The sequence below is a fragment of the Delphinapterus leucas genome, chromosome 5, assembly GCF_059928025.1.
Source record: "Delphinapterus leucas isolate spDelLeu-1000000601 "Yukka" chromosome 5, BTC_Dleu_Yukka2, whole genome shotgun sequence".
Lineage (NCBI taxonomy): Eukaryota > Metazoa > Chordata > Mammalia > Artiodactyla > Monodontidae > Delphinapterus > Delphinapterus leucas.
Genome location: NC_143133.1, coordinates 92,355,498 through 92,381,919, shown reverse-complemented (window position 1 = coordinate 92,381,919; position 26,422 = coordinate 92,355,498). Strand labels below are relative to the sequence as shown.

The window sequence follows — 26,422 nt, the reverse complement described above, 5'->3', positions numbered from 1 at the left end:
TCTCATAACTCCTATCCTCTCCCTCCTCTGATTCCATACCCTCTACTCTATAAGCTTTCTCCCTCAACTTTTGACATAAAATGAGTTTCCCCCCTTTATCAGACTCCAATTACAGAAAGGCACATTTTTAAAAATAGTTTTAATCACAGGGTTTGAATTGAGCACTCTGCCTTTCGCTGAACATTACTTCATGAATCTGTCCACATGGCTAAATGCTCTTCATCTATTATTTTAATGGCTATGTAATATCCCATGTCAACTTAATCTATGATGATCTACTTAACCATGCCTCTAATACAGACATTTAGATAACTTCTTAGTTTATAAGATAAATAAAGCTGGAAAGAACATTTCTTTACGTATAATTTTTCTTTCTTCTAAATTAATTCCTTAGGGAAAATTCCCAGAAATCTCATCAAAACTGGATTTGATCATATCACCTTACACCTATTAGAAACTTTTATCTAATAGGTGTAAGGTGATATCCCATTATTGGTTTAGTTTTTAACCTGGTTATTAACAATGATTCTTCCTAATATATTTGTTTGCTACTTGTATTTTCTCTTATGTGAACTCCCTAGTCTTATTCTTAGCCAGTTTAATTCCTAAAGTTTGACGATATTCTTAAATATTTGTATGAATTCTTTATAAGTACTAAGGAATTCTTTAAAGCACCAATTCTTTGAAAATCTGTACTCTATTTGGGGTTTTTTTAGTTTTACATTATTAGATATTTTTTGAATTTCATCCAATTTGTCAATATTGTCTTCCATCAGCCTTTAAAAATCAATCATTCAAGACTATCATCAAAAACTCTACAAGTAATAAACGGTGGAGAGGGTGTGGAGAAAAGAGAACCCTCCTACACTGTTGGTGGGAATGTGAATTGGTGCAGTCATTATGGAAAATAGTTCCTCAAAAAAAAAAAAAACTAAAACTAGAGCTACCATATGATCCAGCAATCCTACTCCTAGGCATATATCTGGAAAAGACAAAAACTCTTAATTCAAAAAGATCCAGGTTCCCCAATGTTCAAAGCAGCACTCTTTACAATAGCCAAGACGTGGAAGCAACCCAAGCATCCATCGAAAGATGAGTGGCTAAAGATGTGTATAGATATAGATATGGATATATACATCTATATAGCTATATATATATAAAGTGGAATATAACTCAGACATAATAAAGAATGAAATATTGCTATTTGCAGCAACATGGATGGACCTAGAGATTATCATACGAAGTGAAGTAAGTCAGAGAAAGACAAATATGTATAATATATTTATATGTAGAATCTAAAACAAGATACAAATAAACTTATTTACAAAACAGAAACAGACTCACAGACATATAAAACAAACTTATGGTTACCAAAGTGAAAAGGGAGGGGGAAAAAGGGATAAATTAGGAGTATGGGATTAACAAATACACACTACTATATATAAAATAGATAAGCAACAAGGATTTACTATGTAACATGGGAAACAATATTAAATTTCTTGTAATAACCTATAATGGAAAATAATCTGAAATATATATATCAATATAAATATATACATATATAACTGAATCACTTTGCTGTATACCTGAAACTAACACAATATTGTAATCAACTATGCTTCAGTTAAAAAGATCAATCATTCAAAAATCAAATGTTGGTTTCATCCTTACATCAGAATTCTCTACTAATACCAGCCAATAGAAGTGAAACTGTATGACTTCCCTGAAGGGCAATTTGGTAATATGCATTATATATGTACACAAATATGCTTTTAAAAAATGTACATCATGTGGCTCAAAAATTGTATTTCTAAGGAATTTACCCTCAGGAAATAACTGAAAAGTGTACAAGAATGTTCATCACAGTGTTGCTTACAATACTAATATACTGGAATATGAATATCAATCAGTAGGGATGGCTACAATAATTTACACTGTATACACGATGGATTTATGATACAGATTAATGAAAATTGACATAAAAAGATATTCATTACACAGTATTAAATTTTTAAAAGTGACCATGAAATATGCATATTATGACACCTGTTTCTGTTAAGCACACACACACATACAACACACACACACGTATAAAAAAAAAAAGAGTTCTGCAATAAATTCACCTAATATTTAGCTATCATTATTTTTGTTCACGGAATTACTGAAATTAATACTTTTCCCTTCTTTTTATATTATATGTTTTTTCATTTAGAACAAACATATTACTTTTAATATAATAAATAAAACAATATGACCATTCTCAGTTAGAAAAACCAAAAAAGGAAGGTATCGTTCTCAAAAGTTGGTATAATATTCTGGGTTTTGTGGTTTGGTTTTTAAAAAAACATTAATATTTATCCTCTTTAATTGTTTTCTTCTTAACTCAATAATTTATTTATAGTACAAAAAATAGAATTCTTAGTTTTCAAGATACAATCTTGCTTACTAAGTATCCTTGACCTAAATAAGTTTGCATAAAAACACCTCGGAGGAATACACACGCCTTGACGCTCACAGAATTTCTTTTATTATGCTTTATATTTATCTCCTGCCTGTTATCATTGTGGTTTTTCCTCCAGATCATCAGTGAAACAGAGTAAGAAATGTAAAAAGATGTTTTTTCAACAGCTTCAACAGCTTAATTCATTCTACTAAAGAAATATGAGTTTCTCTCCTTTGCAAAAGCACTTGAGTTATCTTATTCCCATAAAATCTCCCTCTCTTCTCCTCCTAAGTCAAACTCTTAGGAATCTTTTCTAGCAGTTCATATTTCTCCAAAGGTCCTACTATTCCTTAAAGTATCTTATCACCGTTGATCTTTCTTTTAAAAAACGTATTTTAAATGTAGAAATGATAACTCTGATAAAATTCTAAAATCAAACAAAAGACAGTAAGTTCTGTTGTCCAGCACAGGAGAAAAATTATACTCTTCAAAATCCGGGGTAGGATAAATAAAATAAGGTTTCCATTCAAAAAAATTTAATACAATAAAATGTACTTTATTTATCTTAATGCTACCCAGAACATAATTTAATCTTTGCAAGTTGCAAAGTAGAAAAAAGAAATGCCGACTAAAGAGGAAGGAGAAAGATTCCATCACGACCTCAGGGGGAATCATTATGAACGTCAATATTAAAGGACTGGATTAATGCCTATTAATAGGGAGTTTCACTTGACATAATCCAAGATGAACCTGTTTTTGCTGAACTAATAACTCACTGTTGGAGTATGTCTGCACACTGATTTTTTTTTTTCCAGCAGTGATGATCGGTTACATGGAGCCACCCTCTCCAAAGCTCTACAGAGCGACTACACGCTAATCCATTTGTAGTGACAGAGTTAGAATTCAAGAGCAAATGATTTCCATTTCAAAGGGTCCCCATGGTCTACAGAATGTAATTCACATGCCTATTCCAGGCCCTATGTGATCTGGAGTTTAAAAATCCCTTCTCAGTGTTTTATCCCATCACTTCTCACACTTTAATCAAACTGGACTGCCTTTGCCACTTATGCTTTTACTCACACTGATCCTCTATCTAAAGAGCCCTTCCCTCATCTCCTCCTATTCTAAACTGACCCATATTTTAAGGGCAAGATCAGAAGTGACTTCCTCCATGAATAACAGTATTCTCAACAGCTAGAACATACTTATTACCTACTAGTGCATACTTACACATGAAACCCCACGTACTTTCAGGTGTTATTTATCTTTACAACAGTTCTGTAATACATGCACAACTACTATCACAGATGTAGAAAACAAACTTATGGTTACCAAGGGGGAAGGGGGGGTGGGATAAACTGGGAGATTGGGATTGACATATACACACTGCTATGTATAAAACAGACAACTAACACGAACCTACTGTATAGCACAGGGAACCCTACTCAATACTCTGTAATGACCTATATGGGAAAAGAATCTAAGGAGGAGTGGATATATGCATATGTATAACTGATTCACTTTGCTGTACACCTGAAACTAACACAACATTGTAAATCAACTTTACTCCAATAAAAATAAATTTTTAAAAAAATCACCATTTTAAAGACGAAGTAAGTAGCCCAAGGTCGGTCGAACAACAGTGAAGAGCTCAGACTCAGACTTAGGAAGTCTGAATCTAGAGTTCACACCCTTAGCTACGCTGCTGCACACTACAAGGACACTCATCCCAAAGTGCTTTCAGCTTAGTTCATTATTTGACTGTAGGGTATGGGTTAGAGTGTTTGTAGCCACAGTAACATGAAATCCTACTTATACTGGCTTAAACAATGAGGGAATTTCTTAACTCATGTAACAATGCCCCAGGAAGATCAGTTCCTGTGCTGCTCAATTCATCAGATCAACAACCAAACTCTTCAGGAAACCAAACTCTTTCCATCATTTTCCTCCATCTGTGTGCTGGATAGGTAGTCCAATGGCTGCAAAACTGTTGCAGGAGCTCCAGGGATCACATCTTCACATGCCAATGTTCAAAGACTAAGTTTGAAAATCTCCCATTAATATGGGAGAAAATATTTGCAAATGATATGACCCATCCATAAGGGGCTAATATCCAAAGCATATACACAGCTCACACAACAAAAAAAAACCTGGATTTAAAAATGGGCAAAAGACCTGAATAGACATTTTTCCAAAGAAGATACGCAGATGGCTAACAGGCACATGAAAAGATGCTCAACATCACTAATTGTTAGAGAAATACAAATCAAAACCACAATGAGCTATCACCTCACACCTGTCAGATGGCTATCATCAAAAAGTCAACAAATAAATGTTGGCAAGGATGTGGAGAAAAGGGAACCCTTTTACACTGTTGGTGGGAATGTACAATAAATTGGTGCAGCCACTGTGGAAAACAGCATGAAGGTTCTTCAGAAAAACTAAAACTAGAACTACTATATGATCCAGCAATTCCACTCCTGGGTATACATTTAAAAAAAAAAAAAGAAAACACTAATTCAAAAAGATACATGCACCCCAATGTTCATAGCAGCATTATTTTTACAACAGCCAAGATATGGAAGCAACCCAAATGTTCATCAACAGATGAATGGATAAAGATGTGGTAAATGTGTATACAATGGAATATTACTCAGCCATAAAAAGAATGGAATTCTGCCATTTGCAACAACATGGATGGTCCTAGAGAGTATTATGCTTAGTGAAATGTCAGACAGAGAAAGACAAATACTGTACGTTATCACTTATATGTGGAATTTTAAAAATATAACAAACGAATGTATATAACAAAACAGAAACAGTCTCATAGATATAGAAAACAAACTGGTGGATACCATTGGGGAGGAAGGGGTAGGGGCAAGATAGGGATATGAGATGAAGAGATATAAACTACTATGTATAAAACAGATAAGCAACAAGGATATATTGTACAGCACAAGGAAATATAGCCATTATTTTGTAATTACTTTAAATGGAGTATAAGCTATAAAAATATTAAATCACTATGCTGTACACTTGAAAGTAATATATGGTAAATCAGCCATACTTTAATCAATCAATAAATAAAATTTAAAAACCCAAACCCCCTCCAAAAAAAGAAATTTAAAATAATAATTATAAAATAAAATCTCTCATTAATAAAGAATTCTTCTTTCTCCTGAGGTTTCCTTCTGTGAAGGGATATCAACATATACCTCCAGGGCTTTCTTTTCCCTGGGAAGGTGGCACAATTTCTCTAACTAGCAAATTGAAGGGTAACTGGGCCTGCTTAACTCAGTTTTGTCTTCCTTCCTCTTCTAGGAAGCAAGCCTTTCAACCAAGAGCATAAGTTTTCCTTTGCTTCTTCAAGCAATAACTCTCACCTGAGCAGCCCTTCTGCATGGGAAAGCTGCCTCTGTAAATGTCTGTGATGCCTCGTTGGCTGGATGGTGTGGGTTCAGAATCAATAAGCCTATCTGGCTAAGAGAATTAAAGCTCTATCCTCCACGTTAGCTTCACTGATTAAAAAACTTAAAAGGTGATTTTTACTTCTGTATCTATTCTTTGTTTCAGAACTGGAGGGAAAGAGGTGTTCTTTATAGGGTTCTTTCAAGCACCCAAAACTTCCCTGCATAACTCATTGGCCACAACTAGGTCATATACTCACTCCTAAGCCAATCCTGGCAAGGGAATATAAACTTCCTAACTAGCTTGCAGCTAGGAGTTACACAAGTCATGTGGGGAAGGGGTGGGAACTGGAAGAAGAAATTAGGACTTTGCCAGCAGAGAAAAGGAGAAAGGGGGCTGTTGGGTAGGCACCCCAGAGTCTGTAACTCATACCTTTTGGCACATGGAAGTTGATCAATAAATATCTACGATCCAGGTGGACCACTATCACTGCATATACCAATGGCAAATATGAGAGGGATCTTCTAAGTCACTAATTTCAGGTTAGAGTTTCTTTTGTTTCTGTTCTCTCAACTCTTAGACCAAGTTCCCTCTGGATTAGAGGGAAACTAAGTACAGTAAGAGCACCAAAGAATACGTATCTCTGTTAATAATTCTCTCCTACTCACGATTACAAAACCATTTCAGGAATGTAAGGTACAAGGAACTATGAAATCTGCTCTCCCATGTAGACACCCTCCTCTCCCCAGCTCATCCCACACCCATGCAATTTGTCTTTGGAAGAAAGGAATGACATAAATTTAATAAATAACCAATCTTGGGAGCTGTCAGGAAAGAACTCACAGGTCATGGCCCAAACTCAAGCATCTCCTGGGTACTAACAAGAAAATGTTTCTTACTGTGAAAGCTTTTCCCTTTCCTTCTTCCTTCCATTCAGTTTATAAACTCAGGGAAACGAAGAAATCATTGCTGAAAAGAATTTAGCTGGCATACCAGAGGATACGTACTTATTTTACATAAAACTGCTCAGATTTTTAAAAATTATTTTCTGCAGATTTTATATTTATGTCCCTTTTTGTCGCACAAGCAGAATGCCATCCATATGAGATTTTCAAAGCCAAATTTTCTTTAGACATTTGCCACTCAAACTCCAAGAAAACATAAGCTTGCTTAACTCACAATTGTCATTTGATATTTATGTATCATCTTTTCCCTTAGTAAGCAGAGGGCTTTAAAAAGTAACTAAAATGAGATAACACCATAAGGTGTTATAAATGAGTGACAGTTCTTTTCTAGGAGATATATATATATGCATATATAAATGTACAATGTATAAAATAAACATGTATATGTACATTTTTGTAGTTATAAACAGACAAATGAAGACAAAAAAAACAAAATGAGGTGCTAGATTGTAAGGCAATTGGAGCAAAAATGACACAAACTTTAAAAAAAAAAGTGTGGGGAATGTACGGTCTGATCAGAAAACTGAAATATATGATCATGCTACCATCTTTTGAACAAAGTAATATGGCTGCCAAGCTCAGCTGCATCTTCTAAATTCAAAACAAAGCATAAGAAATGTGTTTGTTAACTTAAAACATCTGTTCCTACCACAAGAATATGAACAAGAATGAAAATGCATATGGATTGTTCATCAATAAAAGCACAAAATCTCTTGTACTATTCCTCTCACACAACTATGCTCAGAAAATATGAATTTCCAAAGAGGAAACTACCACATCTGATTATGGTGGACGATTTATAAAAGCCCAGTAAAGAAAAAAAGAATCATCTGAGGCACCTAGAGCCCAATTCTCACTGCCTGGTACCCAAGGGTACAAAATCAGTCCATTTGAAGGAACGCAGGGGAGAAACCCTTCATTGTACACCTCTGGGGTCAGGAGACTTTCTCACCACCACTCCACCCCTGACACAAGGGCTTCCATAAGGCAGAAACACACCGCTCTAATCTTCAATTCACGCAAGTCAGAACCCAAGTTAGAAAGGCTTTGTAAGTCATCTAGACCAAGCCACCACTATCTCATTTATGATACAGACTTTCCAGTCTCCGCTTGAATACCTCTAGTTAAAGGAAGCTCATTACTTCTCAAACTTTATTCCAGCACCTAGCAGAGCGATGCTGTGCTGATTTTCGGTAAAAAAAATGTTTTTACCCCAGAATAATTATATTTTAATAAAGAGTAGTCTCTCCCACTTAAAGGCATATTACTCAGTGTTTAAAAATAAATGAAGAGGCTGAAAAAATGATGAATTCTTGTTAAACTATAATGAAGAACAGTGATATCCTACAATACCCAATAGTACTCTTAAGGGAAATTAAGGAATGGCTGACTTTATTGTTTCCCTTCTGAGTATATCCACAAGATGCCAAGCATTCCCCCCACTGCTGAGAAGTTCAGGGTGTTTAATAGCAGTCGCTGACCAAGATTTACTAAGTGTTTGGGGGGCTTTGAGCACTTAATAGGGAAAGCCTCCATATTCTCTTCATTTCTCTTCTCCATAAAATTTCTTGCGCACGAACACAAGTCTGAGACATTTTCATTTCTGTGGGCTACATCTTTTGTGTTACAGTTTCAAATAAAAGAATGCTACAGCACATCAATTTTTTAAAAGGACGCTAGCACTGAAGAGCTCTACTTGCCTTCTTTAATCCTCCTTAACCCTAATCAACAAGGCTTACAGATTAGACCAGAAGTTCTCAATTTCTCCCACCACAATATACAGTGGATAACACTCCCACGAATATATCAGACTTTGACAAAACGCCAAAAATATTTTGTAAAATCTTTAATAGAAGTAAATTAAAACCACAATGAAATATTACCTCAAACCTGTTAAGCCGGCTATTACAAAAAGACAAAAGATAACAAGTATTGGAAAGGATGTGGAGAAAGGGAACTCTTGTACACCGTTGGTGAAAATGTAAATTAGCGTAACCATTATGGAAAACAGCATGGAGGTGCCTCAAAAAAATTAAAAATAGAACTACTTTATGACCCAGAAATCCCACTTCTGGGCATTAAGTCCAAAAAAAAATGAAATCAGGATCTTGAAGAGATATCTGCATTCCCATGTCCCTCTCAGCATTATTCCCAATAACCAAGATGTGGAAACAACCCAAATACTCATCAACAGAAAAATGGATAAAGAAAATGTGATGCACGTGATGGAATATTACTCAGCCTTAAAAATGAATGAAATCCGGCCGTTTGCAGCCACATAAGTGCACCTGAAGGACATTATGCTAAGTGAAATAAGCCAGATGCAGAAAGACAAATAAGGCACGATCTCACTTACATGTGGAATCTAAAATAGTTACCCTCATAGAGCAGAAAGAAGAATGGCTGGCAGGGGGTGTGGGGAAGAGAAAATGGGAAGAGTTTAGTCAAGGGGTACAAGGTTTCACTTGTGCAAGATGAACAGGTTCTGGAGATCTAATGTTTAACAATGAAACTATAATTAACAATACTATATTATATACTTGAAAGTTGCTAAGAGGGTAGATCTTAAGTGTTCTCACTACGGAAGGAAGGAAGGGAGGGAGGGAGGAAGGGAGGAAGGGAGGAAGGAAGTGAGAAAGGAGCGACTGAGTTGATGGATATGTTTACTAGCTTGACGGTGATTATTTCACAACGTATACACATACCAAATCATCAAGTTGTACGTCTTAAATATATACAATTTTTATTTATCAATTATGCCTCAATAAAGCTGGGAAAAGATTTAGTAGAATATGTAGGATTGATTGCAGGTGAGGGCTCAGCTGTAACTCCACCCCTTTTCTTTTATTCAAGAAAACGTATCAAGCAATATGGGAAGAGTAGTGTTGTAATAATTATATACATATATGTATAAAACAATATTATATAAACAAACGAACAGCAAACTCAGGTGCTCTAACAAATTTTTTGTGACCTTCCTCAAACTGCTAACAACACAACAGTGAACCTTTACCCAGGGTGAGAGCCATCCGTGAGACTAAAATTCAAGCTTAAGTACTAGAGTAAGTTAAGAATTTTAAAGTTCTAAAGCTGCACAGTCCGATACAGTAGCCTCGACCCACGTGAGGCTATAAATTTTAATTAACATTAAGCAAAATTTAAAATCTAGTTCCTCAGTGTCACTAGCCACACTTCAAGTGCTCAACAGCTACATGTGGCTGGTGGCCACCACACAGGATGATGCAGCTCTGGAACATTTCCATCAGCACAGAGCGTTCCATTGGATGGCCCTAGGCTAAGGAATCTCGGAGAGGATCTAATCTAACTCTCTCATTTTACGAATGTAGAAACTGAGACCTCATTTCATTCGAGTGACTTACTCAGTACTACACGGCTAGTAATTACAGAGCCAAACCCCAAACCAAGACACCCTGGCTTCTACCACACAGTCATTTCCACTCCGACATGTCGTTGCCACCTAGGTGATGTGAGTGTCTCTTCCTTGCCAAGCACAGTTCTGGGTTCTTTCACAAGCATGCTCTCAGGTAATCCTCACACCGACCCTATGAGGTGTATTATTATATAGACAATGAAATTGAGACTTGGCTGTTTAAAGTCTCATATCTGAGGCCACACAGCAAGTATGTAGCAGAACCAGATTTAAACTCCAGAGCCTGGATCTTTCCACTGTGTTATACTGTATATAGTAAACACTCCACAATTTTAATTCTTCTTGAAAACTTTTTCTTCCTTTCAAATGTGCTAAAAGTTAGTGCCTCGTGATGCACTTTGTCAGCATTTGTGAGGAAAAGTATTCCAAGTAGGAAAATGCCAACACTCAACACTTTTGATCTGGGGAAGAAGAGAGGCTGTGTCCACCTTTGTTAAGTGTAACTGCTTTACAGCAACAGTAATAGCAGCTAACCTTTATGGTAGGTCACAAGCTAAGCGCTTCCTGCTGGTCTCTTTTAACCTTCACAACAACCCTGTGAAGTAAATCATTCATCTCCATTTTACAGATATAAAAACTGTAGAGGGCTTCCCCTGGTGGCGCAGTGGTTGAGAGTCCGCCTACCGATGCAGGGAACACAGGTTCGTGCCCCGGTCCGGGAGGATCCCACATGCCGCAGAGCGGCTGGGCCCATGAGCCGTGGCCGCTGGGCCTGTGCGTCCGGAGCCTGTGCTCTGCGATGGGAGAGGCCACAGCGGTGAGAGGCCCACGTACCACACACACACACAAAAAACTGAAGAGTTCAACCATCCACCCCCAGGAAGAACCTATAAAGGAGATGTTTGCTTGTGGTGAGGCCAAAGGATAGTGAAATTCTTTTTACTCAATATTGACAGGAAAGGACAGGAGATAGGTGAAAACTTTGAAATAAAAAATCTGTTTTCCTCCTCACACTTGATGCCCCTGTCACAGTTAAACATATAAAGTAGGTAGCTTCCCTCTGAGGGACTCCTGATTTAACCCAGTCACTCTCTCTTCCACTGTGGCTGACTTTGGAGAAAGTCCTGAGAGCCCAGGGGTGCAGCGATATTGTGGAGGAAGAAACACACCCCAAAATAGACTATGCAGTGTTTCTAAAGGTAGGGGACCTTCCCGGGTATTTTCTGACGTGAGGAATGGAAAGAAGAGAAAGGAGGGAAGACAGTGTTAAAGAAAGAAGAGAGACAGACAAAGTCAGTACATAACTGAGAGACGGCTACATAGGGCTTAGAACCCAATGACCCCAGAGTGTCTCCACGAGTCCACAGAGGTGTCAGAAGTTGGGAAACACAGCACATTGCTGGGGATTTGTGTGGGTACATATATATAATATAGCATGTACTATACGTTAAGATGGAATAACCCCTAAACCTTCCTTGCTTCGTGTGGTGAATTTAGCACACACTAGTGTGGGAGAGCCTCAGCTAAATAGGAAGGGGTGAGCCAGGGACAGCTGGCTCTTGCGGGAGGTCGGGACAGAGGCTGGCAGAGACAACTGCGTGACAGGTGCAGCAGGGATGGGGTGGGCACATAGAGCTGATGGTAAAATAAGCTAGCTGTGTTCAGAGACAACAAGCAGACTGGCTTGGCTGCGAGAAACGGCATGCTCGGTGGAATGGCTTTGAAGTCAGACCCAGGTTGCAACGCCCTCTTCCTCTAGCACTGACTAGCTGTGTGATTTTTGAACAAGTGACTTAAGAGTTTCTTAGCCTCAGGTTCCTGATCTGTAAAGACAACGCCTATTTCCTGGGATTGCTGAGAGTATGAAATACATAGCAGGTGCCGAATAACAGTTCCTTCCTCTTGTCCTTCTTCTTGGCTGGTAAAGAGGAATTTTGTTATTGCAGAAAAGCACACACCAGGCACTGTGTCTGGGTGTCTTCCCCACATTACCTCCTTTACTCTACAAAAACCCTTCAGGAGAGGCTCTATTTATCCCCATTTCACATAGGAGGTGATAGAGATTCAGGAAGGTTATGTAACTTGGTCACAGAGCTGGTTTGTAGCCGATGAGGAAGAATCAGAACAAGGTCTGTCGGCAAAAACCCTAATATGAAAAGATACATGCACCCCAGTGTTCATAGCAGCACTGTTTACAATAGCCAAGACGTGGCCGCAACCTAAATGTCCACCGACAGAGGAATGGCTAAAGGAGATGTGGCACATATACACAATGGACAACTACTCAGCCATAAAAAAGAATGAAATAATGCCATTTGCAGCAACATGGATGGACCTAGAGGTTATCATGCTAAGCAAAGTAAGTCAAAGAGAGAAAGACAAGTATCATATGGTATCACTTATATGTGGAATCTAAAAAAAATGATGCAAATGAACTTATTTACAAAGCAGAAACAGACTCAGACACATAAAACAAACTTATGGTTATCAAAGGGGGAGGGATAAACTAGGAGTTTGGGATTAACAGGTACACACTACTATCTATAAAATAGATAAACAACAAGGAACTACTGTATTGCATAGGGAACTATATTCAATATCTTGTATTAACCTATAATGGAAAAGTATCTGAAAAAGAATATATATATATATATATATATATATATATATATATGTATAACGGAATCACTTTGCTATACACCTAGCTATATAGTTGCGCTATATAACACAACATCGTAAATCAACTATACTTCAATTAAAAAAAAATTTTTTTTAAAGGTCTGTCAGACTACAGAGGCCCTGAATGAACCACTCTATCTGGCAGCTTCCCGGGCAACAAGTGATGAGATGGAAAAGGTATCAGTGGAAGGAATCCTCACAGGACAGGTTGAGAGTTAGCAACTAGTAGCCAGAGCTTAGATCTGTGTTCTCATTTGCTTGGTATGTTTCATGGAATTCTGGGTGAAGCTGGTGCTTTGCCATTCTCAACCAGACCCACTTTCCACTTCTGGTCACTCACCTGAGTAATGAAGGAAGCACAAGAACTTCAATCCCTGCCTCACTCTCCCCATCTATAAAATGGAGAGTTTGGACTACATGACCTCCAAAGTCACTCCCAGCTCTACAATGCACGTGGGTAGAATTTACAGGGTTTGGGGCTGGGACACCATGCCACTATCCTCAAAGCCAGCCCCTGGCTGTGATGCCTCTTACCATAGAAATCCTCTCACCCAAGGAGTTGTTTAATCAGAGAATCCTAGAACAGTATATAAATGTTCTTAAGCTTTGTATTTTAATTCAAAATACATAAATGCACATTCATTCAATTTCATTGATGCAGGTGCAGTGCTTTTCTTCAAGACCAGGCCATGTGGCAAGAGAGCAGCGATGAATTATTCATACAATTAGCTATGGCCACAATGCATCATCCCCATTCCAGTTTGAAGTTCCTTAAAATAGAAAGGGAACTTCAAGAGGTTGCAGATAAATCCGAATGCAGAATCTCTCTGGACTTTTGTGCTTTTCCCCCAATCTTTTATAGTTGTTTCTCTCATACTTAATTTGACAGCAAATTTTCAGTGACTCACCTCTACAGAGTCTTTTTTTAAAGTATTCAACATAGTTTCCCTAGAAACAAATGCTATTTCTTTTCATATTCCCATTTCAGCAGTTTAATTAAACTATAAGTCAGGTTTTGTCATTCTTCTGCTCTAGCTCCTCCAGTGGCTCACCCACCTGACTGAAAGGACAAGCTAAAGTCCATAGAAGGACACGCTGCTCTGTCACTGCCAACCTCTCTGACCTCATCTCCTGCCATCCTCCCCCTGGATCACGCGCTGCAGCCACAGTGACCTCCAAGTACTTCTTCAAATGGCCAAGCAAGCTCCCACTTCAGACTTTACACTCCCTGTGGAATTCTCTTTCCCTGGGTATCCAAGGGGCAAGCTCTTATAGTGCCCTTCAGGTCTTTCTTCAAATGTCACCTTACTTTCTCAGGGCGCCCTTCCCTATCCCCTCATTTCAAGAGGCCACCCTTGTCCCCTATTCAGCCTTTTCTATCTCCCCACACCCATACTGTTTTCCTCCTTAGCACTAATCTGACATTCTAAATATTTTATTCATTAGAATTCGAGCTTCATGAAGGCAAGCATTTTTCCTGTTTGTTCACTGACGCATTCCCAGTGCCTAGAATAGCAGGTCCAGAGTTGTCACTCAGTAAATATTTGTTCAATAATAATCTTTATTATTGTAGTAAATGTATTGTCTTTCTGCCTGAGTTGCATAACCACAATCACAAGTACATCAGGCTAGAGGAGGTGCAGGAACAAACATAGCAGAGTCTTGGTAAGCAAAGAAGGCAACTAGAGGGGTCAGGAGTGTGCTAGTGCCCCCACTCCTTTAACTTGATCAAACCAAACTGACCTCTTCCCGTACTTGATGCTTTCGTATTCAAATGTGCAATACCATGCTGCCCATCAAACACAGAAGGTAGTCTAGCCACTTTCTTCAGATTCAGGAGAACAACAGAAAGAAGACAGGTTGTTTTGTTCTGGTCCACCCCTTAATGGTCAATTACCTTTAGCAAGCCTCTCTCTCTCTCATCCTTGGTTCTTCATTAAAAAGGGGGAGAGTATAAAATAATACATGACCTGCCTATTTCACTGATCTGCTGCATGTATCAGGTGGATCGATAGCCATGAAAAGATATTGAAAAGTTACAAAGGACTCTATACAATAAGCAATTTTCTCTGTATTAAAATGGACAACTAACTTGTCTATAATATCTACTACAGCTCCCCAAAACTGATGATGTATTTTATAGCACTTTGATTTTAAAATGATTCCTAAAATGTATTAAAGAATAAACAGAAGCAAGAATAGGCTTTTAAGGGCATGGAATGGGAAAGAGAGTGGAAATGGCTTTCACCTGATTCTTTAACAGAAAAATATAAGGAAGGAAAAAACACATGAATCTCCAGAGCAGTAACTATATTACATAAAGTTCAGATTCAAGAATATTACTGTGAACATCTACAATTATCTAGACTCTCAGATATTTCAAATATTTCTCATCTATTTCAATACCACAAGGACAATCCAAGATGACATATTGGTATCACGCATGTCAATAGCGGGTTGGGATGTAAATGAGCAAACCCTTCCCAACCATCTGAGTTTTGTTTTTATTACAGCCTTTATTAAACTAAAATAAAAAAGTGGTGAAGAATGACTTGTCACACCACTTATTAGAGTTGATGGAGTGTAGACGGTCTTTTCGATTGGCTTTTAACACACTGTTATGCACCATAGTACATTATTAATGAAAAGAAATGCAGGAATCTTGCATCAGCTTTTCCCCCAAGTGATCCCGACATTAAATTCAAAATCAATTCTCCTCTACGTGCCAAAGGATCAGAGATAAAATGTTAATTTGTTTGTTACCAAAACTTAAAAGTATAATTCAAAGCAACAGTCAGGATCCTCCATATTGTATTCAATAATTGTATATCTTTTTGGAGGGGGGGATTCAAAGGAAGAAGCAAACAAGTTGTTTGGAAGATAAACAAATTGTGCCCTAGCTCATATCTGACAAAAGAATGGGATCTAATTTTCTCTCTGATTGAAAGAACTCACAAGACAGCCATGGAATGCAAGTTGGTGTTGGGTGTTTGAACTTCTCTTCCAATACCTGAGTATCCAAATGGAACTAATTCACTCTGGAAAAGGTATTAAGTAATTGAGCATGATTGTGCCAGAATGAGGGATAATCCTCAAACTGAAAAGGAAAATAAATACATTTTACAATGACAGGGTCACCTCACTCACTCAGTAACTTCAATCAAGCATTTTACATGCAAAATAAATAAACCAAATATATGAAGAATGACCTACCGCCAACAAGGAACCCTGATAGACACAAGCACCTGTGGGGAAAAAACAAAACAAGAATTAAAAGGGATGCATAATAGACCAGTGGGCACTGCCCTGGCCAAAGTACACTAAAACTGCATCTACATGCATCATAATCAGTAAACTGTGCTCTTTCCAAAGCTTGAGGATTCTGCCCCTGGGGAAAGAATCCCATACACCAAAACAACATTTCTTGGACACGCATGAGGGAAAGCATTATTAAAACTCATTATTTGAATTTTAAAATAAATGTATGTATAACGACATGCTATAAATACACTGGTGTATTTTCCTATATGACAAATCAGCAAAGCCTTCCTAATCCAGTCCCAATTTACTTATCCAGGCTTCTCTGCCACTCTCTGCTTACACAAATTCTCCAGTCCAACCCAAGAGGCCAACTTAGGATCCCATGGTAATGCTTTCATATGCCAATGCCTTTACTCATTTTTGTTTCCTGCAGGAAATGCATTTGGTCTAATCAATTTCCTTGAACTTGATCCCATCTCCTTCATGGAGCTTTCCAGCCCACAAAATTATGCTTTTTCTAAACCAATTTTTGAACAGCACAGCAGGTGTTGATTTAACCTATAAACATGTAGGCAGTGTGCTAACAGATACTAGCTCAGAAACAGGCTGCAAAGCAGACTGAAATAGCATACACACACCAAGACAGAGCACACCTTGACAATGTGCCACACTTAATGTCCAAAGAGGGAAGGACACATTTTACTACAGTGCTTGGATGCCAACAGATCATTCGTGAAGTCTCAGTACTATTAACTTCTCAGGAAAGGACTGGTCTACCTTATCTACTAATAATGGAATTAAGAACAATATTCAAAGAAAAGGAGACGGTTATTTACACTTGGGGTTTGAATCAAAGCTCTCCATGGGCAAATTTACTGAAATGACTTTTTGTGCCCTTGAAATTCAAATAAGAATAACTTGAGATAAAATGTTGGGGGGAAATTATTCCTGACTTAGTTTTAAGAAATTCTGTTCCAAAGACAGTATTTCAGTCTATGGTATATCATAAGAAAGGAGATATAGATATATATATATAGATATATATGTATATATAAACACATATATGGATATAGATATATATAAAATAATCATATGACATGTGGATATGGATATATATAAAATAATCGTGGGCTTCCCTGGTGGCGCAATGGTTGAGAGTCCGCCTGCCAATGCAGGGGACACAGGTTCGTGCCCCGGTCCGGGAAGATCCCACATGCCGCGGAGCAGCTGGGCCCGTGAGCCATGGCCGCTGAGCCTGCGCGTCTGGAGCCTGTGCTCCGCAACGGGAGAGGCCACAACAATGAGAGGCCCGCGTACCGCAAAAAAATAAATAATAAAAAAAATAATCGTATATAAGTACATAAATATATATCAACACAATGCAATTCCTAAATTATGTAAATGGACTTATTTAATTACTTCTCACATTTAAAAGTTAAACATAAAGCTCACTTAGGTACAATTTAACAAAATTTAACCTTTAGAATAAACAAACAAAATTTAACCTTTAGATGAAGCCATCCTCAAGTAATTTTATTACCCTCCTCCATAGCACTACCCCCCAAAGGCCAGTAAACTTTCAAAGCTCCAAAAGGAATCAGGTATCTTAAGATGTATCCAAGTACTCATATCAAAACCCATTTCTGGAAATTTAGACAGATGTTATCAAATCACAGTAACATGAAAAAATAAAGCAGCATCGAGTGTGGCATCACAAACACACTTGGTTAAGCCAAACATCTGTTAGAAACGCAAGTCAAAACTATGTGTAACTGCCGATAAATTCTATCATTGGAAAAGGGAAATAACTCGATTTGGGTTGCTCTAGGATGTACAATTCTAAAAGAAATAAGCCTTGGCCTCTGAGGGCTTTCCTAAAACACAACATCTCTACCCGAAAGGCAGCTGCAGAAATGAGTCTCCTTTAACACAGCTTCCAAAACCTCATTGCTTCCCCGTAGAAAAAAAGAAAGCTTTCTACTGTGATGCCGAGTCCCATCAAAAACATTCATCACCACCCAATGCCAGATGCAATCCTCCAAAGCAAGCATGTTTCTCCCACACTGGCACAAGCTTCACACCCACCAGCAGACTAAGTCGGGAGGTTTGTTGGCATTGGGTGCTAGGTGCAGCTTCTCGTTCTGCCTTTCACTAATGGATCAACTCATATACTTTGGAAAACAAAGTTACTCTCTCCACTAGTCACTTCTTTTCTTAAGGAGCACTGGAATGATTGCAACTCTACCTGAAGTTTTGATTTGGGCTTTATTTGAACTTGAAACTCCAGCTGAAGGGGAATTCTAACTGATGATGAAGATCTAGAAGGAGAAACAGGCCTTCTTCAAGGGAAAACAGGAAAATAAGAGACTTTGCCAGTTTCAGGGCATGGAATACAGCTGAGAAGGCAGGTAATTTAAGTTCTGACACCTGTGAGAAAGTGCATAAAGTTGTGCTGGGTGAAGGGATCACATAGTGCCAAGAAGGAGGCTGAGATCTTGAGACCTTCCTCCTGTGGTTGGCGCCTTTCTTGCAGGTCACATAGGCAAAATGTCACTCCATATTCATTTAAATAAATGTCGTTTCATATCCATTTTCAGGCCCTTTGGCACATTAGAATGTACTCTATTATGAGACACGTGTATAAAATCTGAAGTTTTCAGAGGAAATGTGAGATATAATTTGCACCAGTACTCACATCCTGAAACTATTCACTATGGAAACCCTACCTGATAACATGAGGAAATTAGAGAGGTTAAATCCAAGTCACAAAATGTCAGACCCATTTGTTCCAAGAAATAGTGGCACATGACCATAACATATGAAGAAGTTTGGACAGCATGGTATCACAAAAATATGACTCATTAGGAACAAGCAGCCACAAGTTGGTAGTTAAATGTTCAGGCTTTATTTTGTGCTATAATTCAGCATATGGCTTGTACACTGTGGAATAGTTAAAATAGAATCCTTTTCTGGACTGACGGGACGGCTCCTGTCCTGATTACTGTCAACCAGGAGTCAGATCAATTAACAGGGTAGTTAAAACACAAATGGGCCGACAGTTTTTGAACTAGTGTAAGATTTGGCACACGACTCCAACTATGCCATGTTGGTAGTCCCCTCTCCTCTCCTGAGGCAAGTGGTGGACAGTATTTTATGACTACTCATATCTGAGTAAAACTGAGTAATATTACCACTCAAGTCCACAACGGCGAATACAGATGACCATGCTCTCACTAAAGGATTTATTTGCAGAGGGTAACACCCAGAATCCAATCCCCAGAGGAGAACAGAAAGGCAATATGATGGAAATAAGAGCCTATGACAATACAACACCCTTTATTTCCACTAGCTGGTAGTTGCAAAAGCCAAAAGATGCTGAGTTGCAATTATTCAATATTGGGAAACCCACCAAGGACCAACGTTTACATGTCCCTACTGCTACCTTACCTATATTAATGATTTCCAGGTATGCAAACTCCCTGAGGGAAGGCATTATTTTTTTTCATTGTCTGTACGTCCCTACCAGACATAACCTAATAACCTGATATATAAGCTATCAATAAAGATTTGTGGAATGAAAGAATGAAGAGATAGGCTATTTTTTCCCATCCAATGTCTTTCCTTCCTTAACATTGAGTTTTAAGCACTGAATCCTACACAGAAGGAACTCTTCTACCAAGAGTGGAACCAAATATGCTGATCCACCCATAAATAAAACACTCTGTCTATCAAATGATCCTTTTCAGTATATTCTGCTAATGGCATTTAAAGGAAAAAGACTGGAAGATTGTAAGCTTGGCTAAAGTCACATGGGGAGTGATGGACATAGACTGGAACTCAGTTCTCTTAACCAATTCAAGACTCTTTATCCACAGCCAACATGTTCTATCTAGTGTAACTTCACAGGATTTCCACGGGCCGACACAACTCAAGATGTACTTCTCCAGAAACACATCTGATTCAGAAAGCACCCACATTTGCTAGAAGTTTCTCTGTGACTTGTTGATTTTATTAAGTTCTCAAATCACAGTAGTTTGTCAGCTTGGCGATATAAGGAAATGTAAAATAACACTGCCAATAACCTGCTTGTAAACCTTCATTTTTCTTTTAATAATTAAAATAAAATTCAGAGCTAGAAAGATGCAACTGACCAAAAATAAGGCAGCAAATACTGAACTTTTTTTTTTTTTTTTGCTATGCTGGATGATTAGCAGAAGTATTTTAGAGCTATCACCTAGCCAACTTCTGCATTTGGTGAATAACAGACCACAGCCCAAAGAAGTTAGGTGGTTCATTCAAGGTCACACAGCAACAGTCTAAGCTTAATTTGAAACGTGATTTGGCAATACTCATTCACCTGACCAAAATTTTTTAGCACCTATTGTGTACCAGGAGCTGAGTTGGAAGGATAATAACCAGGAGCCATCCTAAGCCCTCTGCGAGCACACAGTTAGGTGAGGAAGATTGTATCTTTATCAACTAAAATTATAGAATTATTAACTGGTGCACCAGAAATATATATGACATGCTCTCTGAGCATTGAGAAGAAAACAACAAATTCTGCCATAGCCCGGACAGCAACAGTATCACAGAGTAGGTTGCATCAAGAGACCCACACGTGTGAATGCTTCTTTTCCATTTTTAAAACTCACTTCCAAGGCTAATAATAAAAACTTGAGGAAATCTCTAATATCCTTAAGCTCTCCATTCTTGACCTCAATGCTCGTATTTTTAAGAGAAAAAGAAAACCTTGACGGAACCAAATCAAAGGACTCATCAGATGACAGCTGAGTTTTTGGCCGTGGGACTGTTATCATTTAATTAATTTAATGAGATAAAGTATGTAAAGTGTTTAGCATAGTGCGAGGCAAGTAGTACAGTGCTCAGTAAATGTCCATATCCATTCATTCATTATTAGGTAAGCATCATTATGACTTGGATGGAAACTCTCAGATACCTAAGAATCCAAGTTGTGGGATGATTCTAGAATGTTCTGAAGGTGGGATTGAAAGAGTAAGAAGCAAAGTTTCCAAAGAATCTTTGGAGGAATAGCGCCCCTCGCGCCCTACACTCCTCCCCCATCAGAAGACTTTGGACGTTTTTAAACTTTGCCCTTTTTGTCAACCACTCTTCCAAAGAGCGAACCCTGCAGGCCCTTAGTAATAATGGCTTTTGTAATTTCAAGAGATTTGATTCTGAAAAGCAAATCTCTTACATCATTCCAACTGCCCCCTGGTGAGCTATCGGGGACGGACAGCACGTTTTCCGCGTTGCTGGAACATGATCCTAAATAGGAAACTGCCACCACCAAGTGCAAACGTAATTTTTCTGTCTCAAATTCACATTTGGGTGGCCTAGGTTGACTCTCCCATGTGCTTTACTACAATTAAGCTCTATACGTTTTATTGCCTTTTAAGTTTGCATACACACGCACACATACAAAAGACACGGTTCTACAGGTTATGCCCTGGTTGAAAAAGGCTGCACAGGCCCCAGACATGCACTTCCCGGGGATGATACACACTTGATATAATTCCCGGGAGGGTGCGGGCTGGCGGTCGCTCCACCCACGGGAAAGTCCCCACTGCCGTGCGTTTCCAAAGCCACCGTCACTTTCTCCCGGGAAGCTAGCTAGGAAAAGGCCGTTGCTCGGGTGGCTGCAGGTGGATCCGAGCAGGGCTGTGTCCTCCTCGGCGGCTGCCGCTGCCCCCAGACCCACGCCCGGGTCCGCACCCGAGCGGAGAAGGCGCCCCGCCCAGCGCCCGCGACGGCCGCGGCTGCGGCTCTGATTTGCCGCGGGGCAGGTGAACTCTTCTTCCCGCAGCTGGATGAATAATGAACGGAGCCGGGAGGGGAAGCCGAGAGCCCTGCGCGGTAGATTAAGCCTCCTTCCTCAGCCCGCCGCCTCCCTTCCCCCTCCCTAAGCACCCGCTAGGCGACTTTCCTCGCGACTCTAGGCAGGTGGGAGCTCACGCCGCCTCGCGTCCCCGGGCCCGCCATCCTAGGACCCCCAAACTCTTGATTTCCTTATCGATTAATTTATTTGCCTGAGCTCACGTTGCTCTTGCTATCATGGCGACAACTCCCACAATCTCCTCCTTTCTCACCCCCAGCTCCAGGGTTTTACACGTAGGTTGGAGCCTCGGAGGAAAACTGGGAGGCAGGGGGCGAAGTCAGAGAACGGAGCTAAACTCTTATTAACCACTTCTTTTCTGGGGAAGAGGCAGGCTCGTGCCTCTCTGTACTGGGGAGGTTTCTTGCAGTGCGATTGAACTGTCTACTTCCAGAACACGCTCTAACCACCTTATAAAATCTTAATTGGACTTTACGGGTAGACTCATTGCGGTTAGGAGGGAGGGCGAGAAGGGGGTTTTAAGGTGCCGGATTTTATTTTTCATAGGAGCATAAGTATTTTTACACAGGTAATTGCAATTGTTCACTCCTCACCTACGCTCCATGTAGATGCTTTCCATTCGGGGGCACCGGGGAAGTGGGAAGAAAGAGAATCCAATTTCAGAGATGGCACCTCGGTCGGCCACCCACCCACCCACCCAAATGCACTCAGGGCAGAGAGGGAGGAGGGAGTGGGGCTTGTGATCTGCATACAAAACAATCAGGAGTTGGAATCTTCTCACAAAAAGCCCCCTCTAGTTCCACGGCCACCCACCCACCCACCCCCAAAAAACTTCCATCTGACCCACAATGCCATACACCCGCTGAGCTTTTTAAAAAGCACGATCACACACACACACACACACACACACACACACACACACGGCACCGCTCTCTCACCTTCAGAATGATGAGGCAATACTGCAAATTCCGCCAATGCCAGGGCCACCCCGAGCCACACTTTGAAGACACTCATTGCCGCCTCTGCACCCAAGCTGGGCAAGCCCAGCCTTCAGCATCCAAGAACCAGTTCTCAGCCAAAACGCAGCCTTCGGCGTCCCAGGCTGGGCGCCCCGAGAGCGGGGTGCGACGGGCGGCGGGCAGCGGGCGGTCACCTCCGGGGAAATGAGGCGATGGACGGGCGAGAGCGACACTCTCGTGGCGGGGGGGAGGGGGAGGGATTCAATTCACTCACTGCCTGGCGGAGAGCGCGCCTAGCTCTCCAGCAGAGCAGGGCGCCAACGTCGGCTGAGCTCGGGAGAATAAAAGAGGAGGCAGGGCGCAGTGGCCCGCGGCTAAGGCTCGCCGGAAAGTTGCCCGTCACCAGCCGACTGGATCTCCCCGCATTTCCCGCAGGCCGGACCCGCCCGCTCCCGGGTCCCCAACCGTGGAGATCCCGGCGCAGGTTCTTCAGCAGCAGCTTTCTAAAGTTCGCTTGACACTCGCAGCGTCGGCCGAGGGGGTCGCCAGGAGCCCCAAAAGACCCACCCACTCCTCCTTCTGGCCTGGGCCACCCGGCTCGGCGGACCTCAGCCACCCGGGGCGGCTCGCGGGAAACTTCGTGCTGCGCTGCGGACGGCTCGTGGGACTCGCCGGCGCTGCAGCCGCACGCCGCCGCCGCGGGCTGCGCTCCCTGCCGCAGACTCCGCGAAAGCTTCTGAGGAAAGCCGGGGGCGGCAGCGCCGGGGACCCCGCCGCTACTTTCCCGCCCCCGCCGCTAGCCCGGGCGAGGAGCGCTGCGGGGCGCGGCTCGCTCGGCGCCACCGGCCACCTCCGCCCCGTGCACCCCGAGCCGGTCTGCTGGGTCGAGGTATGATTACGGGAGCGGAGGAGGAGCCATGGTTTTAAATGCAGCGAGGAAAATGCTAGAGAGCCTGGAAAGGACTTCCGAACTAGAGCCACTCGACCGGAGAGCCCGGAAACGCACAAAATAAGGCCCCCCTCTGGAACTCCGCGTTTAAAGGACACACGCTCCGCCTTCCTCCGCCTCCCCCCGCCCCCACCCTTCCTCTCTCCTTTGCTCCGGGTGAAAATGGACCCAGAGGCTCGGAGCTTTTGCAAAAGATTCCAGAGAGTCACGTGGAAAGGGGAGAAGCGAGGAGGGGGGAGTGAGGGGAGGCCGAGAGAGCAACCTGATCCCCTTATTCTTTCTGCTGGAGTTCAGATTGCCTTTGTCTGGGGCGGCATCAAAAGTGGTCACACCAGGGAGGGCTGGAGGGGAAGATGGCGTGGTCCTGGCTCCTGCACAGCCTAGGGACCCGCGAACCGGATCCACAGCCCTCACTTGGGAGGGGGTATGCCCACATTCAAGGACCCCAGCGCTACTCCCCACACACACACCCCGCCACTCCGGCTGCACTAAGAGAGTGAGGCAGATCTGATCCATCGTCCTTGCTCTGAGACCATCAGGTCGTCGCATCGTGGGTTTACCAGCAGCCTGGGAGGATATCGGTGTGTGTGTCCTAGGCGAGGCCTCCCACCGCGAACGCACCTTTCCCTCTCCCTGAGAGAGGCTGTCAGTGGAACACTACGCAGCCTCTGCGCGGTGGCTCCAGCTGCGCCCCCAAATGCCAAAGACTGGGAAGTAAATGTCAGGGCAGGGCACACTGGGGCATGCCCTTGAAGAGTGGAGGTCTTGATTCCTGGTCAGGACTGAGTGCCGGCAGCTATATTTTTATAGGACCAAATAAAAATAGCTGGTCTAGGGTTAATTATTTTATGAGAATAGTTGCATCAGAAAGATGCTGCCTGGATTATGAGTGGCCCAGAGAAGAGACGTCCTGGGTCTCTCGGTTGACCTCAGATGGGCTAGCCTGTCAAAGGGGAGTTTGTCCAAGCATTGAACTCCGAGCTGTGAAACAGCAGGGGCCCAATTTATTTCCAGTCCCATCACCATAATCCAGCGGACGTTCTGCTCCGCACTAGCACGAGTAGGAACGATTCACTTTTCAGAATAACTCGATAAATTGTAACCGGCAGATCCTGTAACTGTTACAATTAGCCCAAGCAAAAGGAAACGTCTGACAACCTAGCGCTGATCTTTAAGTATTCACGAGACCCAGGGGTTGTGCAAGCCTCTCCTGGGCTGTGGCGGTCTCAGGGACAGAGATTGTCACCTTTGTAGCTGAAGCACATAGTAGGTGCTCATTAAACGTTTGTTGAAAGAATGGACTGAGCAAAAGAGTAAGTCCCTGAGAGGAGGCCAGGTATAAAAAGAAGAGGTGAGATAAAAAGGAAACAGGATTTCCAAAGACGCTTTGCTTTTTGCTTCAGATAAGGAGGTATTCTAAAATACACCACTTCTGCCCCTGCCTCAATTTAAACAGTGAAATACTTGGAACAACCTATAATACAGAATGTGTTGAGTGAATTATGATTCCTCCATAAACTTCAATATTATACAGAGATTTAAAATATCCTAAATGTATATTTATTGACATGGAAAGATGTTTTTAAAATATTATTGGGTGAAAAAACGTAGCTCATAAGAAAATAATATAATGTTCCAATGGTTTTGCTTGTACACATGTACATTTATGCATTTATACACACATATTCATACACACGTATCTCAAAGAATATACACCAAAATACTATCTCTGAGAATTCAAGTGAGTTTTAATCTCTCTTTTTAGCTAACCTGTGTTTTCTCATTCTTTTATATGGAACACATGTTTAAGTGCACGATGCAAAATTATATTGGAGAAATTTTCAAATAACAGAATTAGCTAATTCAAACTGGCTTAAACTACATGTATGGCATTTACTGTCTGTCATAACTAGAAACTAAGACTGTCCTTAGAAGACCTTCAGATTGGGTCCAATTTAGTACTTTAATGATGTCATAAAGGACCTGAATTATTTCTTTTTCTCTGCTCTGCCTTTGTGATAGACATTACTAGTGTTCACCATCATTTCCTGGATACATGGACTATCACATTTTCCCAGCCCACTCACAGTTAGGCGGGGCCATGAACTAGGTCTAGATCTGCACTGTCCAATACAGCAGCCACCATCCACATGTGGTTATTGATCTCTTGAAAGGTGGCTACTCCAAATTGAGATGTGCTGAAAGTATAAAGTATGTATCAGATGTCAAAGTCTTAGTACACACAAAAAAGAATGTAAAATATCTCATTAATTTTTTATATTAACTATATGTTAAAATGATAATAGCTTGAATATATTCTTTTAAATAAAATATATTATTAAAACTAACTTTTCCTGTTTCTTTTTACTTTTTAAAATGTAGCTTCTAGAAAGTCAGGTTTACGTATGTCCTCTAATCTATAAGATGAGGTATGAGAATGAGATCTAATCTACAAGGATGGTTGAGAGAAAAAAAAAAACATGTAATATCAAGCACTGGCAAGGATGTAGAAG

General features: G+C 40.8%; 1 protein-coding gene across 1 annotated transcript in view; it reads right to left on the bottom strand.

The window, feature by feature from the left end:
* Positions 1–24,032, bottom strand: part of FRAS1 (Fraser extracellular matrix complex subunit 1) — a 466,514-nt gene extending 442,482 nt beyond the window's left edge. The window contains exons 1-2 of the mRNA XM_022599506.3: positions 22,940–24,032; positions 16,100–16,131 (exon numbers count right to left, since the gene is read on the bottom strand). Coding sequence (XP_022455214.2) covers positions 16,100–16,131; positions 22,940–23,015 — 108 coding nt within the window. The 5' untranslated portion in view covers positions 23,016–24,032. The remainder of the gene's footprint in view (positions 1–16,099; positions 16,132–22,939) is intronic.
* Between the last annotated feature and the right edge of the window lie 2,390 nt (positions 24,033–26,422).